The following is a 15,002-nucleotide window of genomic DNA, read 5'->3' as shown; positions in this document are numbered from 1 at the left end:
CCACTGCATAATCAATAAATGCCTTCCTGGAATGATCATGCTTGTAAGAACTATGCAAGAATGTCATCAGGCGAATCCATAAAGCTGCTAACAACTCACTCACCTATCCAGTGGGAATACATCCCCAAACACTTTGAAGCGCTCCCAGTAAGAGATATAAAATAGAAAGAAAATAAGCATTCCCCTATAAATATTTTCATGGGCTACCTGAGCGAGAGCTGTGAAATTTAGACATGAAAGCAGCTATGAAATTTAGATGCGTTATTTAGATTTATTCCGTTAACGTTGAGCGGTTTACACGTCATTAAAAAAAAAAAACACTGGAATATTTTTAAGTGCGTATCATGTACTGCTCTAAGGTACTCATCTGGTAAGTAGCTGCATGATTTTTTTTTCACCATTACATTCATTCAACTTACATATTAAAATCAGAATGTTTCACCACCCAAGACAGAACGTGAGAACTCACAGGATACACTAAACCAGAATTTTCATTACAGAATTATATTTCGTATGCCTTGCTGTACTGGTATACTGGCATAAATAATAATAATTTTTAAAAAAAAAAAAAAAAATCAAAACTGACACCTGCTAGTGAAGCTATGACAATTACAATTACCATAGCAACTTTGCATGTTTATTTGCTGCTGTTTTGTCGCATCAGCCAGCCTGGTTCTCAGAACCCTGGTTACTATGGAAGCTGGAAGCTGAGAAATTCACCATCCTGGGGCAAAGCAGATATGCAGCAGAAAAGACTAAATGCTGTGGTCTGCACAGCTTCACAGATTTAGGATTCACTTATTTTAAATATCATTTTCTGTAAGCTTAGATAAGTGAGATAAATTATTAACATTACAAGATGTACAAATCTTAAATAGAACTTGTACATCAAATAAAGATAAATTTGCAAGTGGAAGAGATTCAAATGAGCAAGGAAATACTAGTAATACAACTCCTGAAGCCTACAAAAGAGAAGACCTTTGCCCAGGCATTTCAGAGGCCATTATAAGATTTCTTTTCTCATCTCAGTTTACTCACGGACTAATACTAAACCTGTGATGCTGCTCTTTCATTTTTTTAAATGACTGCCTGCATCGTTCTACCTTTCATCAAAATTAAGGAAATCAAAAAATGAATATTAAAAATTCACATTTTGTTATAGAATACTGGGGAAAAAGTACAGAAGGGAAACATCAACATCTCCATAATAAGCTCTTTTAAATATGCTACCTTAAACACCCACATTGTATTATATACCCTCAAGAAAAATGGGCAAGTGCCTACTAGGTGGTAAGCAAACAACACGCATTTCCCACTCGTGAACTTTACGATCAAACCTTCATTATGCAAACAGAAAAAAAGAAAAATCATTCAGCATCATCTCCTTGACAAAATGAGACCATTTCTAACAGAGAATTTCTAATGATTTGTCAATCCTACCCTTTAACAGCCAATATACTTGGACAGAGGAAGAATATTCCAGTAACCCTGTAGCATGAATCATCCTATTTCAACCTAAAGGGTCAGGTACAGGATTTGCCCCATGTAATTCTTAGTGGTGGCTGGTGAGTGGAATGAGCCGGTGGGGGGAAAAAATCTGTGCAAGTTTAAACATCCCCCTCATTTGGCAGAGTTAAAAAAGAAAAAAAAAAAGTCACAGGAAAACAAAGCAGTATAACCTCTTCAAACAGGACATGTAGTGCCCTGAAGGTTTTAACCTTAAGACAGAGATGCCTATATAAACTCACAGTGGCATAATATAACTACAGACTAGTAATTCAGAGGTCAGCGCATGTTACTCGCTAATTACAAAGGAAGACCACTGATGCATTCAGTGACATTATTCAATTAACACACTGGTCACTGTACTTCGCTGAAAATACTTTTCTTCCCCAAAAGCTGCAAAATCCCACGCTACTGCTTAAGAAAGATATTTGCAGTGTTCCAGCAATGTTTATCTTTCACTTATAGGAAAAGATCCCCTCGGCCCTTGGAAGAAGGCCAGTAAGTAAAGACATATATGGAGAAAATACAATTGAAAGTTTGCAGGCCAACATTTCCTCCCTGTAGTCCTGTATGTGCAGGAGGGGAATTTTTTAATGTGACAGTTAGTAAATCCATATTGCAGCAACAAAACAGAAGCACCCAACAAGCTACTCTCTCTTTCATATATAGATCTTTATTAAAGTTGAGTTTCGTAAAGCAAATGATCAAAAATCACAAGCCAACAATAAATATGACATTAGTTTTTAGAAAAATGATTGCAGATTCCTACTAATTTTAATTAAGCAAAATTCCACAGGTGCCATAAAAAGAGTTTAAAAGAAAGAAGGATCTGTCAAACCACATCACAAGTTGAGCAAAACAACAGATTCTTTTGCCCAACCCTGCACCAAAACTATGCAGTACCTCACAAACGTTTTGCTAGGTTTCTATTCCAGTCAACTTAATTAGAGGATTTTCTCAACATCAGTGGTCCATAAGCCAAAGAAAATCTCTCCTTCAGCCCAGTGAGAGTAAGTTTCCTCCCTCGCTCTCACAACCAATGAAATAAGCTCCTGTGGTATTTACCACAAGGCATAATTCATGTTATTAACAGCTTTTATTGTCCCAAACACACGCTCTACTGATGTCCTGCATTTACCCAAGATAAAACTACTCATTTCTCCTGTTGAGTCACTTAATGAAAGGCTTCAGCACAGAGGAAAAATATTTTCCACAATGACCTGAAAAAGCTTTTAATAATTCCATTAGTGTCTGTAATAGTTGGAGGGGGCAAGCACCTCCTTATTCACTCCAGCAAAGTGGCCTGTATTTTCAAACACCTTGACATCATTGACCTTTTTTTTCTAATTTAGCTCTCACTAGCACAAAGTATCAACTAGATTCGCTACCTCACAGAAAATAACTTACACGAGAACGTTCCAATCACATTGTTTCATTTGGGAACCTTGCCCATATAAAGTCGTTAATAATAAATAAATTTGGTGTCTTGCCAAATTTCATAACCAAAGACACACTCATCACAAGTCAGAAAGTCTATGCTATGCACTAGTATCTATTTTAACAGACTGAGCCAACTGTACACATCATGAACAGCCCCAAATCTGCCGCAGATTTTTCTAATTTACATTTTTTCTAATTTACACGCACTAGAGGAAAATAGCCTCCTCGAAATGCAGAAGTTTCAAGAGAAACATTAGCAGCTGACACACTCCATAGTCACGTGCAAGTCCAAGTCAGAGATCTGAGGAGGGGACAAAATGCACCCTCAAAGTCTGCAGATGGTAAGGAGCTGAGGATGCTCCGAGGGACCTAGACAGAGATACGGGCCAACAAGAACCTCATGAAATTCAACAGGGACAAATACAAAATGATGCATCTGACCCCTTCCAGCAGTACCTGCAAGAGGCTGACGGGCAGGGCAGCAGCCCTGTTGAAAACATCAGGGAATCCTGGTGAGCAGTAAACCAAGCACGTCAGGAGTGCACCCTGGAAGCGATGAAGGCTAACAGCACACCGCACTGCATCCGCAGCAGCTTGGCGAACAGAGCAAGAGAAGCACGTAATCCCTCTGATTTAGCGCTCGCTGCACTGCAGCTGGAAACCGCATTCAGTTTTGGACCCACAGAAAGAAATGCGCCTTGTTTAACCCTGCAGAGGAAAGGCTTTGGGGGATCTAAACAACTGCCTTCCAATACCCCTGAGTTTACCAAGAAGACAGAGCCAAGGTCTCCATCCAGACGCATGGCAGGATAACAAAAGGCAACAAGGGAAGGATCTGTCTGGACATGAGAAATTTTTTTTTGTCTCTGAGGATAAACAATGTTTGGAAGAGGTTGTCCAGAGAGGTTCTCGATTCCTGGAGGCTTTCAAGGCCTGACAGGAAAGATCTCCCAGGACTGAATTCAGTGTTCAACCCTGCTTTAAGCAGGCTGGACTAGAGTGCTGCTGCTATCCCCTCCAGCCTCAATACCTCCATGGTACCAGGACCTCATAAACACTTTCAAATCACAGAAAACACTGAAAGAAAAACCCATCAAAGAACAAACATCATCTTCACTTGATTGTGGTTTATTTCAGCTGCTAATTTTAATACACTTAGCAAATCTGGCTGGGTGTTTTAGTAGGAGTACAGCATCCTATGATAATTTGGGGCTCACAACCTGATGCCAATTCTATGCTTTATTAAGGAAATGGGATGAAAAGATATACTTCATCTTGCATGGCCTTACTTGATAACACTTGCAGTCAATGAAAACAAATACTGATGATTCTGAAAGGAAAATCAGTTTGACTAATGAAAGGGTTTCTTGGACCTGCAACTAAAATAACCTGCAACGTGAAACCCAAAAGCTCCATGCACACTGCAGTGAGAAAGCTCAATTGTTGAATACAGGTAAAAGATTGATGAGAAATAAAGAAACAAAGGTATGTCAACCAGGTGAAAACATTTCAGAAGAGGCAGATGAACTATTAATGACCATCTAGAAACTAAAAAAAAAACCCCACCCACTAAACTCAGCCCTTTCCTCCAAAATAAACTGCATGATAATGGGTTAACGCTCTGATTTATCTGGCTATACCTACACTGTGTTTAGTAAAAGCGCTCAAGCAAACACTCAGTTGTACAGGCTAAAGCACTCATTAATCGAGCGACACTCTACAGACCTTCGGAGCACTTTTGGGTGCAGTGGCCACATCAATAATGCATTTCAACGAGGGTGTACTGGGGGCACACTGAAGTATTTCTGAGATTCTCTGTATTTTGCTGCTTCGTGACCTCCTAATGCACATGGCTCAATATGTGCCTCACGCTCACACCCTATAACCACCGCATCATATTCAACACAAAAACCCCACTCCCCACCACAGCTCTTCAGCCACCATTTGCAGGTTAACCTACTACAGCTGTCAGCAGCTCAGATAAGACCCACACCAAAACCACCAGATTTTTCAAAATGGGACAAGGAAAATCAGAAGGCAGAGGGCCAAGAATTTTTTTGCTCTCTAACACACCGAGAGCCACAATTTATTTCCATGTAATCTCAGTGAGAGGCCACCTCTTGCCTCTTCCACTGGTAGGACTGCACTGCCTTAGGTGCCTGGCACTATCAACAGCAAATGCAGAATGCTGAAGCGAGAAGGGTCATGTGGAAAGTCCAGCAGGAGGATCTCACCCCATAACCCACCTCCTTCAGCTGCCTCATTTCCACACTGAAAAGGGTAACAATTGTGCCCTTGAGTCTGACTTATATCTTTCAGTCAGTGGAGACTCTTCGAGCCCACATGATAAAGAACAATCACAACCTCAGGGAAGAGAAAGAAGGACAAGAAATTGAGGGGGAAGGAATAAGGATAGCACGGGCACCTGACAGGATTCATGCCTGCGCTTGGTGAGCCTTAGGGGGCTTATGCAGACACAGACAGGAAAGAGTATCACTCCCTAGCCCAGTCAATCCCAGCAGCTCACACAGGATGGCTCCGAGGAGCGACATCAGACAAGAACACACATCACCAGGGTCATGCCATGCATGTACCATAAACTGCAGACCTGCCAGTATTTTGTTTACAAGAATGCATAATATGCTTACACAGTCAGAGGGCAAGCAGAATCGTTTGGGAAGTTACGACAGCTGGTCCAGCTGAGATGGGAGAAGATTTTCCGCACATCATCTGCAGACAGCTGACAACTGCTTGGGAAATTCATAGCATACAATATAGTTTGGTACTCGACAGAACTGCTGGTGCCACATGTCAAGTCCTGTGTTCTGCCTGAGAAGCCGTGTTTAAGATAGCTGGTGCTTTTGGAGTGTCCTCCACACACGCTGGACTATGCCTGTTGATGTTTATCTCCTAGTCACAAGAGCCTGCTCACACTACAGTGTATGTGTGCTCTCATACGGAAGGTCTAAGCACCATCCCTTCCCAATCCACATCCCTCCCAACATGACAGGGCAATACATTCACCAAAGACTGCACAGACTGTCTCTCCTGTGTATGTGAAAGGGAGATGTGGTGGGGCTGCACAAGCACATGCTCTATCCGTGCTGCAGCCTCAGACGTGGTTTGGAAGGACTGCCCTTTTCCAGGGCCCAGCTCTTCTGCTAGATGGAACTGGAGTGCCTCTTCTGACTGAAAAGATGAGTTACTGCTTGAGTGAAATCCCCCACTAAACACCTGGCTTAGGGACAGAGGGCACTCCTAAAGATGAATTCATTCTCTTGAGCTTTCTAACCTCAAGTTCCCTAGCACAGGTTGTTTCAGCAAATACACTCTCATATTGCTAACTGTAAAGCTGTGCACACTCACACCCTCCCCTCAGGCATGTGCTAGCATGAAAATTGCTTTCCAACCTCATGTATTCTCTACAACAACTAGTGCTAGAAAAGCAAAGCAAGAAATGCAATAGCTGCTTTGCTGAATACAGCTTCTCATAGGCATGTGTGGAAGATGACAGTTTAGGAGCACACATGAGATGTGGTGGAACACCTCTGGCAAACTAGGATTAGGTAGCAGGAGCTATGTCTGGTTGTTTCATCCTACTGAACACAGAAGCGTTATTCAAGAGTACGCCAACCTCTACGGTGCAATGGCACACCGGATTGCTAGATCTATGAATTAGGAATTAAACACAGTATCAGGAGTAATACAGAGGACTCATCTGCTCTGTCATACTGTGCCTCAAATCCTCATTCACTACAGAAGGATATAAGCGAATATGAAAATACGTGGCTTTCAAGATGACAAAGTAACCTGTGCTATTTCCCCAAGTTTGACACGCCAAAAATTAAGTTTATTTTTAATAAGTTTTCCTCTCAGATCTGTGCCTCTGCCTTCAAAGACTTCATCTACTGAGCTAGTTCACAGAGAAAGCATGCTATAGATCCCCAGTGACCCAGATAGCAGTTGCATGGCAAATCCCAAAATTGCCTTTTTCTCAGCCTGACAGCAACTCTGTGAATGTTTTTACATATCAATTGGCCTTTGATGATGTATCGTCTCCCAACAGACTGAAAAGAAGTCATGAAACTTTAACAAAACAAGTAAGAACTGCAAAAACTACCACCTTGCAACAGGCAGCTTCCTGCCATCAATTGCTCTTGCTTCCTGCCACTTCTCCTCACCCAGTAACTGTGGCTTCCATTTCTGTGAATGCTAAAACACATTTCTGCCCTTCTCTCTCTCAGCTCTTTATAATGAAAGCTACTATCAACGCAAGTTTCTTGAAATCAAGTTTTCTGAAGTATAGAGCATGTTGCTGTATAATATATTACAAGCTTCAATAAACGCAAGCTTTCAAACTCAGGAGAGCTGCCTACCTCTTCAGAACTCCTCAGTACCTTTTTGTTTATATCGATTCTCGTCCTGAAATATAAAAAAGTACAGATTTTTTCATTTGTGCTCTACCACAGAACCCCCAAACTCTTCTTCTTGTATTAGCAACAGCGTGACCTAAATCATGGAACACACGGACACATAAATGAAATCGTCTGTGAATGTTTATTTTTCAGTATTCATTTCTGTCTCAAACTGCAGATGCTTTATCACCCCTCAGTGTCCTAATGCCCTCCCTGATACTCTGTTGCTGATCTAAGCTTTAGATCAGCACAGAAAGCTAAGTCACTCAAGCACAACAGCTCCAGTAAATCAGGACAAGTGTAAGTCTTACATTCTTCCTCTACTTTCTCACCTAGCTGAGAAACCATTATTGCAAATCCCAGAGGCTGAGAATGCTGAGAAAGCTGAACAGCAAATCAAAGGACCTTTTCTGACTTTATTTCCATAGGTGGAGTTAATTGCTTGCATTAAACCATTTTGCTAGGGTGTGCATGTAATACTTTTGGAGTATGATGAAAGAATTACTTTTCACCAGATCAAAAGTCAGCTTTCCAAAGTTTCATTAAGGTTCTTCATATAAGAAACACACAGATTCCCAACAAATGTTTATAGCTGATATATCTAAAACAAATCAAAAGTTCTATTTTAAAGACTGCAAACCATCTCCTCCATGTCCAAATAAAACAATTACTGCAATTTAACCCATAAGCTTTGAGAACTTAAAAATAAACCTTTTCCCTGACACCGATTATATTTCAATACCTACTGGATAAGTAAGTTGTGCTGCTGGTTCTACAAAACCAAAATTAATCCCAGTGCTGATTTAAAGTCCTTAGTCAGACAGCCCTGACTTCTGGAGCAGGAACTGCATCCTATGTAATCACTCAGTCATGCAAATTACTGCATTTCCTTCTTTACGGGAATGCCACAGAATCTCCTATGCAGTTTTTAACTCCTCACTCGTTTTCTTGGGGTCTGTATCTGACTGTGACAGAAGCTCCAACACAGAACTGGATTTATTGCTGCCACACTAATTCCCTGTCCAGTGACTATAGAGACAATAAACCATAAAGGTTGTTCCATCAAGAGACAAAAAAGCCAGCCGTACAGCACTGCGTATTTTTTTTAAAGCACATCATTATGTATTATCACTCAAATTCAAACCCAGATTAACAGAACAAGCTATCAAAACCAAATGCTCCTCTAAATACCCAAGCACCGCCTACACACCAATATACAAGTCATTAGGAAAAATATTTCACTACTAGAAACACGGAAAACAAAGATTATAAAAGCAGTAAGTCACACAAGGATGTGTCAGATAAGTATTTCTGTTCCAGTATCTCAAATAAAAAGGAAGCACGAGGAAGTTATCTCCTCCTTGAACGATTAGGAAGAATAAGACAACACACAAAAAAGTTTAGAAAAATCTTAACTAGACATCTCTTGTCTAGAACACTGCTTTGCATTAGATAGCAACTCATCATCACGTGCAAGCAGATGGCATTGAGAAACGGGTACAGCATCAAATTCCACAGGCAGCATCCAGGCAGCGTATTTGACTCCAACAGGTACAAAAGTAATCCCTTATTTTCCTCTGGGTTTGCCAACAATCACGTATTTTTTTTAACAGCCTCAACAAGCAGAACTAACTAAATATGCACAGCGATTCCAATTCTGTCCTCTCCTTTGTTCAGGACTACTATTAGTTGCTACCATTTTTTAATTTCACCCTACAAAAATCAAGCTAATCTTACCATCATACGCAAAGCCACCTCCCTAAAAAAAAAAAAAAAAAAAAGGGCAAAATAAATTTCCTTTTCCCTGAATTCTGGAATGCGAGGCAGATTGGGAGTGGTCTGTTAAGTATCACTTACTCAATTAGTGGTCTCTGCTCTGTTTATTGCCCAATATCTGCATTATAACGAGAATAACAATGCACCACATCCAGAATATCCCAAGCATGGTGAACATTAAAGACACATCCCACACCTCCTGTAAAGAATGCATCTCAATAAAGATAAACAAAAGGGAACAAGGAAAACAAACAGGTTTGCCTGCATCAAAGCCAGGACTATAATTTATTGAATTCTGTGCTCAAGCCCGCTGAGCTCAATGCTGAGTATTCGAAGCTCCCAGCGACTTCTCTTCAACTTCTTCTGTGCACCAGAGTCCAGATTTCTAAACTGCCACACAGAAAATGGAAAAACTCACTATGAATAACACCGAACCAAGACAGGTTCTCCACTTCAGCAATCACCACCCTAACCAGAGAGGTCTGTCTCTCTCTCCCCTAATATTTTCTTCCTGAAATTTGGAAGAATAGCTACATCCATTAGATAACATGATTCATAGTAACTCCATGAGCTGAGTCCCTCTTGTGCATGTCTTTTCTGCCTCATCTTTAGAATTTACTTTTTCCTTTTGGGAGTGGTAAGGTTTTTGTTGTTTTTAAGGGAGAAGAAAGAAGGGATGAACAAAAAAACCCTATTCAGTCAAGATGTGCAAGTACCTTCTCACTGCTACATTTATGTGTCAGCAGCAGAGTCTGCACTCCAAACCTTCGTACACAGCTGTGCTGACTTTAGCATCTCTTCTCAGACAGCACACTAATTACGCTGGCAGAAGTCTGTTAATCCAGCAGGGAATTGATCTGTAAAACGGTATAATTAGCTTCGACAGAACAGGGACATCGATACAGGAACGTCAAATGAGAACAGGTTGCGAACTCCAGCCTTAGCCCTGCACCTTCCCTATTTTAGGAGGACAAGGCTCCTTTGCTCTAGCAACACTGGGGTCACAAACACACAGCGTAAATCCAAATTCAGCCAGACTCCTCCTTACCCCCAGAAGCCACTCACTGCCTGCCTGGCAGTTCCCAGCACAGGACCTGCAGCTGCTGCAGGAGTGGCCTCTTCAGAGCATTCCCCTCAGGGACTTCCCTGCTGCCAGTCTTCTGCTGGAAAGGCAACAGCCATTTATCCTGCCTACCTTTCAGCTGTAAACCATCAAAAGATAATTTCATGGAAAAAGACATTAGTATCCAATAAATACATATCTGGAGTCAGGCTCTTCCCTTTTAAAATTTCAAAACCATCAATATAGCAAAAATTACTCACGTGCTTTACTGAAAGGAAAAAACACACAAAAAAAAGGTGCTTAGCAGCTTCTTCAGAATAATGAAAGCTTCATAGCAGTGATTAGCTTGTCTTTTTAAAAGATTAATCACTATTGGCTTTTCTCAATTTTCTATGAAAGAAAAAAATTAATCAAGATCATTTAGAAAGCCAGCCAACACGTGAAATAAAGCTTTACCTGTATTTGAACACAAACAAAAGCTGAGGATCAGCTCAAATGATAATTTTTAACATTCATAAACTGGGATCGATCACGAAAGCTGCACACCATGAGACACTTCCAGGACTCTCATACCTAAAACCTGTGAAGCATAATAAGCAAATAAAAGAAAGCAACAGCAACTAGGCACGTGGGTCTGCAACAGCAAGAACAGCAAACCAGTAGCATCAGCATCAGATTATTTGGTACCAACAAAGATTTTGGCAAAGGCTGAAGGCGCTAAGGTAACAGAGCTGCTTGAAAAGAAATCAATACCCGAAACCAAAGAGGATCATTGCATTACAAAAACCACCCCTTTTTTTTTTCCTGCCACTCAATTTTTAATGAGCACAATGTTCACCACACAAGTCAGAAATGCTGCCAAAGCCTTTTAAGTGGGATTTGCTGGTGATTAATTTTAGTCCTCTAAAAGCATGATAAGAAACAAAATAATGAAAAATCATCAGTTCAAAAGGAAAAACAAGAACCAAGCTGTTCATGAAATATGATTCTTTCAAGTCCTGTAGTTTAAACGTTTGGAAAACAAAAAAGAAAAAAAAAACCCAACCAAAAAACAACCAACCAAAAAAACACCAACCCCCCCACAAGAAAGAAACCAAAAAGCAAATCAAGGCGTTTTAAGAGCGGGTCAGGAGAATTTAGGAGTGTGTTCATATTCTACCAAATCTAGTTTCTTGTTCTACATCTTTAAGAAGTTACAAGTAAAGACCATAATTCACCATCATTGCTTATATTTCCTAATTAACACACATACTTTGGCAGCTTTGTAAATTGGCTTCAATTCAGCAAAATATTAAACCATATGCCTGAAACTAAGAACATTTTACACCTTCTTGAAGTCAACTGGAAATAGAAACATGCATATATGTTAAAAATGAAACATATGCTCTAGTGATATGCCCAAACAGAGCTTAAAGGTCTTAAATAATTCATGTTTGAAACCATTTTGAAATTCTTTGGTGAACGGCAGTATGTGAAGAAAAATACTGGTTTTATCCTAATTCAAGCCACTCAGACTTCAGAATATACACATAGTTTTTAAACTAGATGACAGAACAAACCCTTTATCACTTGCCCCAGTTCTGTGAAGGGATAACCTCACACATTTGACTGTAACCCCAAGGCCTAATACTGAAATAAGCACATTACTTTCATACTCTCAGCTGTTGGATAAATGATGTTATTTCCTCATTCTGCAGAGGGGATAGAAAAACTAACGGGCTCACCAGCCCCACCACTCATTCAATAGTCTTAAGACACTTGCACATGTATCATAGAACCATAGAATCACAGAATGGTTTGGGTTGGAAGGGACCTTAAACATCCAGTTCCAACCCCCTGCCACAGGCAGGGACACCTTCCACCAGACCAGGTTGCTCCAAGCCCCATCCAGCCTGGCCTTGAACACTGCCAGGGAGGGGGCAGCCACAGCTTCTCTGGGCAACCTGGGCCAGGGTCTCACCACCCTCACAGCAAAGAATTTCTTCCTAATATCTAATCTAAATCTCCCCTCTTTCAGTTTAAAACCATTCCCCCTTATCCTGTCACTACTTGCCCTTGTAAAAAGCCCCTCTCCAGCTTTCCTGTAGCCCCTTCAGGTGCTGGAAGGTGCTAGAAGGTCTCCCCGGAGCCTTCTCTTCTCCAGGCTGAACAGCCCCAGCTCTCTCAGCCTGTCTCCAGAGCAGAGGGGCTCCAGCCCTCTGAGCATCTCCGTGGCCTCCTCTGGACTTGCTCCACCAGCTCCATGTCCTTCTTCTGTTGGGAGCCCCAGAGCTGGACACAGCACTGCAGGGGGGTCTCATGAGAACGGAGTAGTATCAGCTGTTTTTACTTTTATATTGATATATAGAAATAAATATATCTATCTTATATATATATTCATATTTTACACGTATACGTGTGCCTTGCTCTGGTGACTCCTGCCAGCAAACAGCAATTCACAGAGCCGCGCTTCCCCCGAGCCCCTTTGCCTGGCACCCGAGGGAGCATCCCCAGCCGGGTCAGGACCGGGATACACCATTACCGGGCTGTATTTTCCCCCCGCCGCGACACGCCACAGCAGCCGCATACAGATCTGGTGATATTAAAGATGGATCCCGCTCCCCCCCCCCCGCCCCAGCAGCCGCCACGGCTCCGCTACCTGCTTCATTAAACCGCAGCGGCCCGGTTTTTGCTTCGGGAACGCCGCCCGCCCCTCGCAGGGCGGCACGAACACCCCGGTTTCACGGGAGACAACGCAGCACCGCGTTCAACCCTCAGCAGCCCCGCGGGGAGCAGCGGAGGAGGACGCCGACCCCCCGCTCCGGGAGAGGAGGGACGCGGCGGGGTGAGGGGGCCCCGACGGCGCGGCCCCGGGGAGGAGAGAGGAGGAACCTCCGCCGGGAAGGCGGGAAAGGGCGCACCTGCCCGGGGCGGGGGGTCGGTACCTGAGGCCGCGGCGGGGGCGCCCGCCGGCAGCGCCGCCCGCTGTTGCTGAGGGCGGGTGGCGGAGGCTGTAGCGGCGACGGGGGGCGGCCGCCCCATCAGCAGCAGCAGCACCGCGGCCGCCAGCCCCAGGAGCAGGGAGGAGAGGCGCCCGCAGGTCCCCGGCATGGCGAGCAGCCCGAGGGCAGCGGAGGCATATTGCGGGCGAGGACGCGGGCGGGAGGCCGGCACCGGCGGCTCCGGCGGCGGCGAGCGCCCGCCCCGCCCGCCGCACGTGACGGGGGCGGGCGCTGAGCGGCGGGCGGGCCCGCGGGCGCTCGGCGGGGCGGGCCCGCGTCTCGCTGAGGCCGGTGGCGGTGGGGTTCCGCGGGCCGTTCACCGCAGCGGGGAGCGAGGACGCCGGCGGGGGATTCCTCGGCGCCTCCGGTCCGGCCTCGAGGCCCCGCGGAGGGCGAGGAGGGGCGGGCTGGCGCCCTCCTGAGGAGCCCCGCCATCGGCGCCTGGCGGGACGGCTGAGGGGCCCCGCGGCCGCCTGCAGAGGTGAGGGAGCGCCGGGCCGGGGAGGGGGGCGCGGGGCCCGGGGCCCGCCCGTGCTGCGGCCTTGAACCGAGTTGCCGGGGAAATTAAACCGCGCCGCATCACGTCACGTTACAGAATGACAGAATCAATCAGGCTGGAAGAGCCCTCTGGGATCATCGAGTCCAACCATTGCCCTGACACCACCATGTCATTGCCCTGACACCACCATGGCACTAAGTGCCATGTCCAGGCTTTGCTTAAACCCCTCCAGAGATGGTGACTCCACCACCTCCCTGGGCAGCCCCTTCCAATGGCTAATGACCCTTGCTGAGAAGAAATGCTTCCTAATGTCCAACCTGAACCTCCCCTGGCGAAGCTTGAGGCTGTGTCCTCTTGTCCTATCGCCAGTTGCCTGGGAGAAGAGGCCGACTCCCACTTCACTACAACCTCCCTTCAGGTAGTTGTAGAAAGCGATCAGATCTCCCCTCAGCCTCCTCACAGTGAATTTCACGCTAGTGTTGATGAGCGTGCCCATGCCGTGATTTCAGTGAGGCAAACATTAACTGTAAGGACTTTCAGAACTGGATTATACTACATTTTCAGTGTATGTTTGAGTAGTGAATATAAATTTCTTCGATAGGTATAAAACCACTTCATTTGCCTTCTAATAAAAAAGATTAGCCAAACAAAAATCTTTATTTTAGACATATTAGGCCAAATTCTGTAGTTTTTAGATCTCAAAATTTCTTCAACACAGTGGAAAAAGGAGGAGAGTAGAGTTACAAACTATAGAGTAGAAATTTTCCCATACTGAAAGGAAGAACTGCCAGGTTACAGTACATATTTTCAACAGATCTCTCATAAAATCTAAATAAAATCTAATATATTTTTCCTTATGATTTAATGTCATTCTATACAGTACAATGCAATTAATTCATTGCCATTAACAATTACTTCAAATAGATTTGAGACTGGCATATTAAATACAATTTACTTTTATCACAGTTGCTGAGAGTTTGTTGGCACCTTTTGGGACCACCGAAGAATGGACTGACTTCACCCACTTGTGCATCATGAACAATCTCTGCCTACGGAGTAATGCTGCAATGGGAAACGTGCACCCTCCTCAGCAGGTACCCTTCAATACTTTTCTTTAGAATAGTTTGTCAGTGTCCCTTTTCTTCACGTGCACCAAAAAAACCCGTGCCATGAAAACTTTATTTAATTTGATGGGACCTTTCAAGAGCACAAAACCCAGGCAAATAAAACAATCATTTACTTGATGTGGAACTCTCCTCCAGCAGCTCACAAGGAGGAGAGATTCTCTCTTTTGTTTAGAAAACATTTGTTCAGTGCCTACC

General features: G+C 43.7%; 1 protein-coding gene and 1 long non-coding RNA gene across 2 annotated transcripts in view; one reads left to right on the top strand and one right to left on the bottom strand.

The window, feature by feature from the left end:
- The window catches only part of FAM171B (family with sequence similarity 171 member B), a gene marked incomplete at its 5' end in the record, with an annotated part of 38,080 nt that extends 24,700 nt beyond the window's left edge, over positions 1-13,380 (bottom strand). Inside the window, one exon of the mRNA XM_068408013.1 lies at positions 13,125-13,380. Within this exon, the coding sequence (XP_068264114.1) occupies positions 13,125-13,380 (256 nt within the window). The remainder of the gene's footprint in view (positions 1-13,124) is intronic.
- A 104-nt stretch (positions 13,381-13,484) lies between these two features.
- LOC137666922 (uncharacterized) lies at positions 13,485-14,774 on the top strand. Its single transcript, XR_011048728.1, has 2 exons — positions 13,485-13,662; positions 14,647-14,774. It is a non-coding gene; the product is annotated as an uncharacterized lncRNA (long non-coding RNA).
- The last annotated feature ends 228 nt before the right edge of the window (positions 14,775-15,002 follow it).

This window comes from Nyctibius grandis, chromosome 9 (assembly GCF_013368605.1).
Source record: "Nyctibius grandis isolate bNycGra1 chromosome 9, bNycGra1.pri, whole genome shotgun sequence".
NCBI lineage: Eukaryota > Metazoa > Chordata > Aves > Nyctibiiformes > Nyctibiidae > Nyctibius > Nyctibius grandis.
The sequence above is the reverse complement of the archived record's forward strand: the minus strand, read 5'-3'. Positions and strand labels throughout refer to the sequence as shown.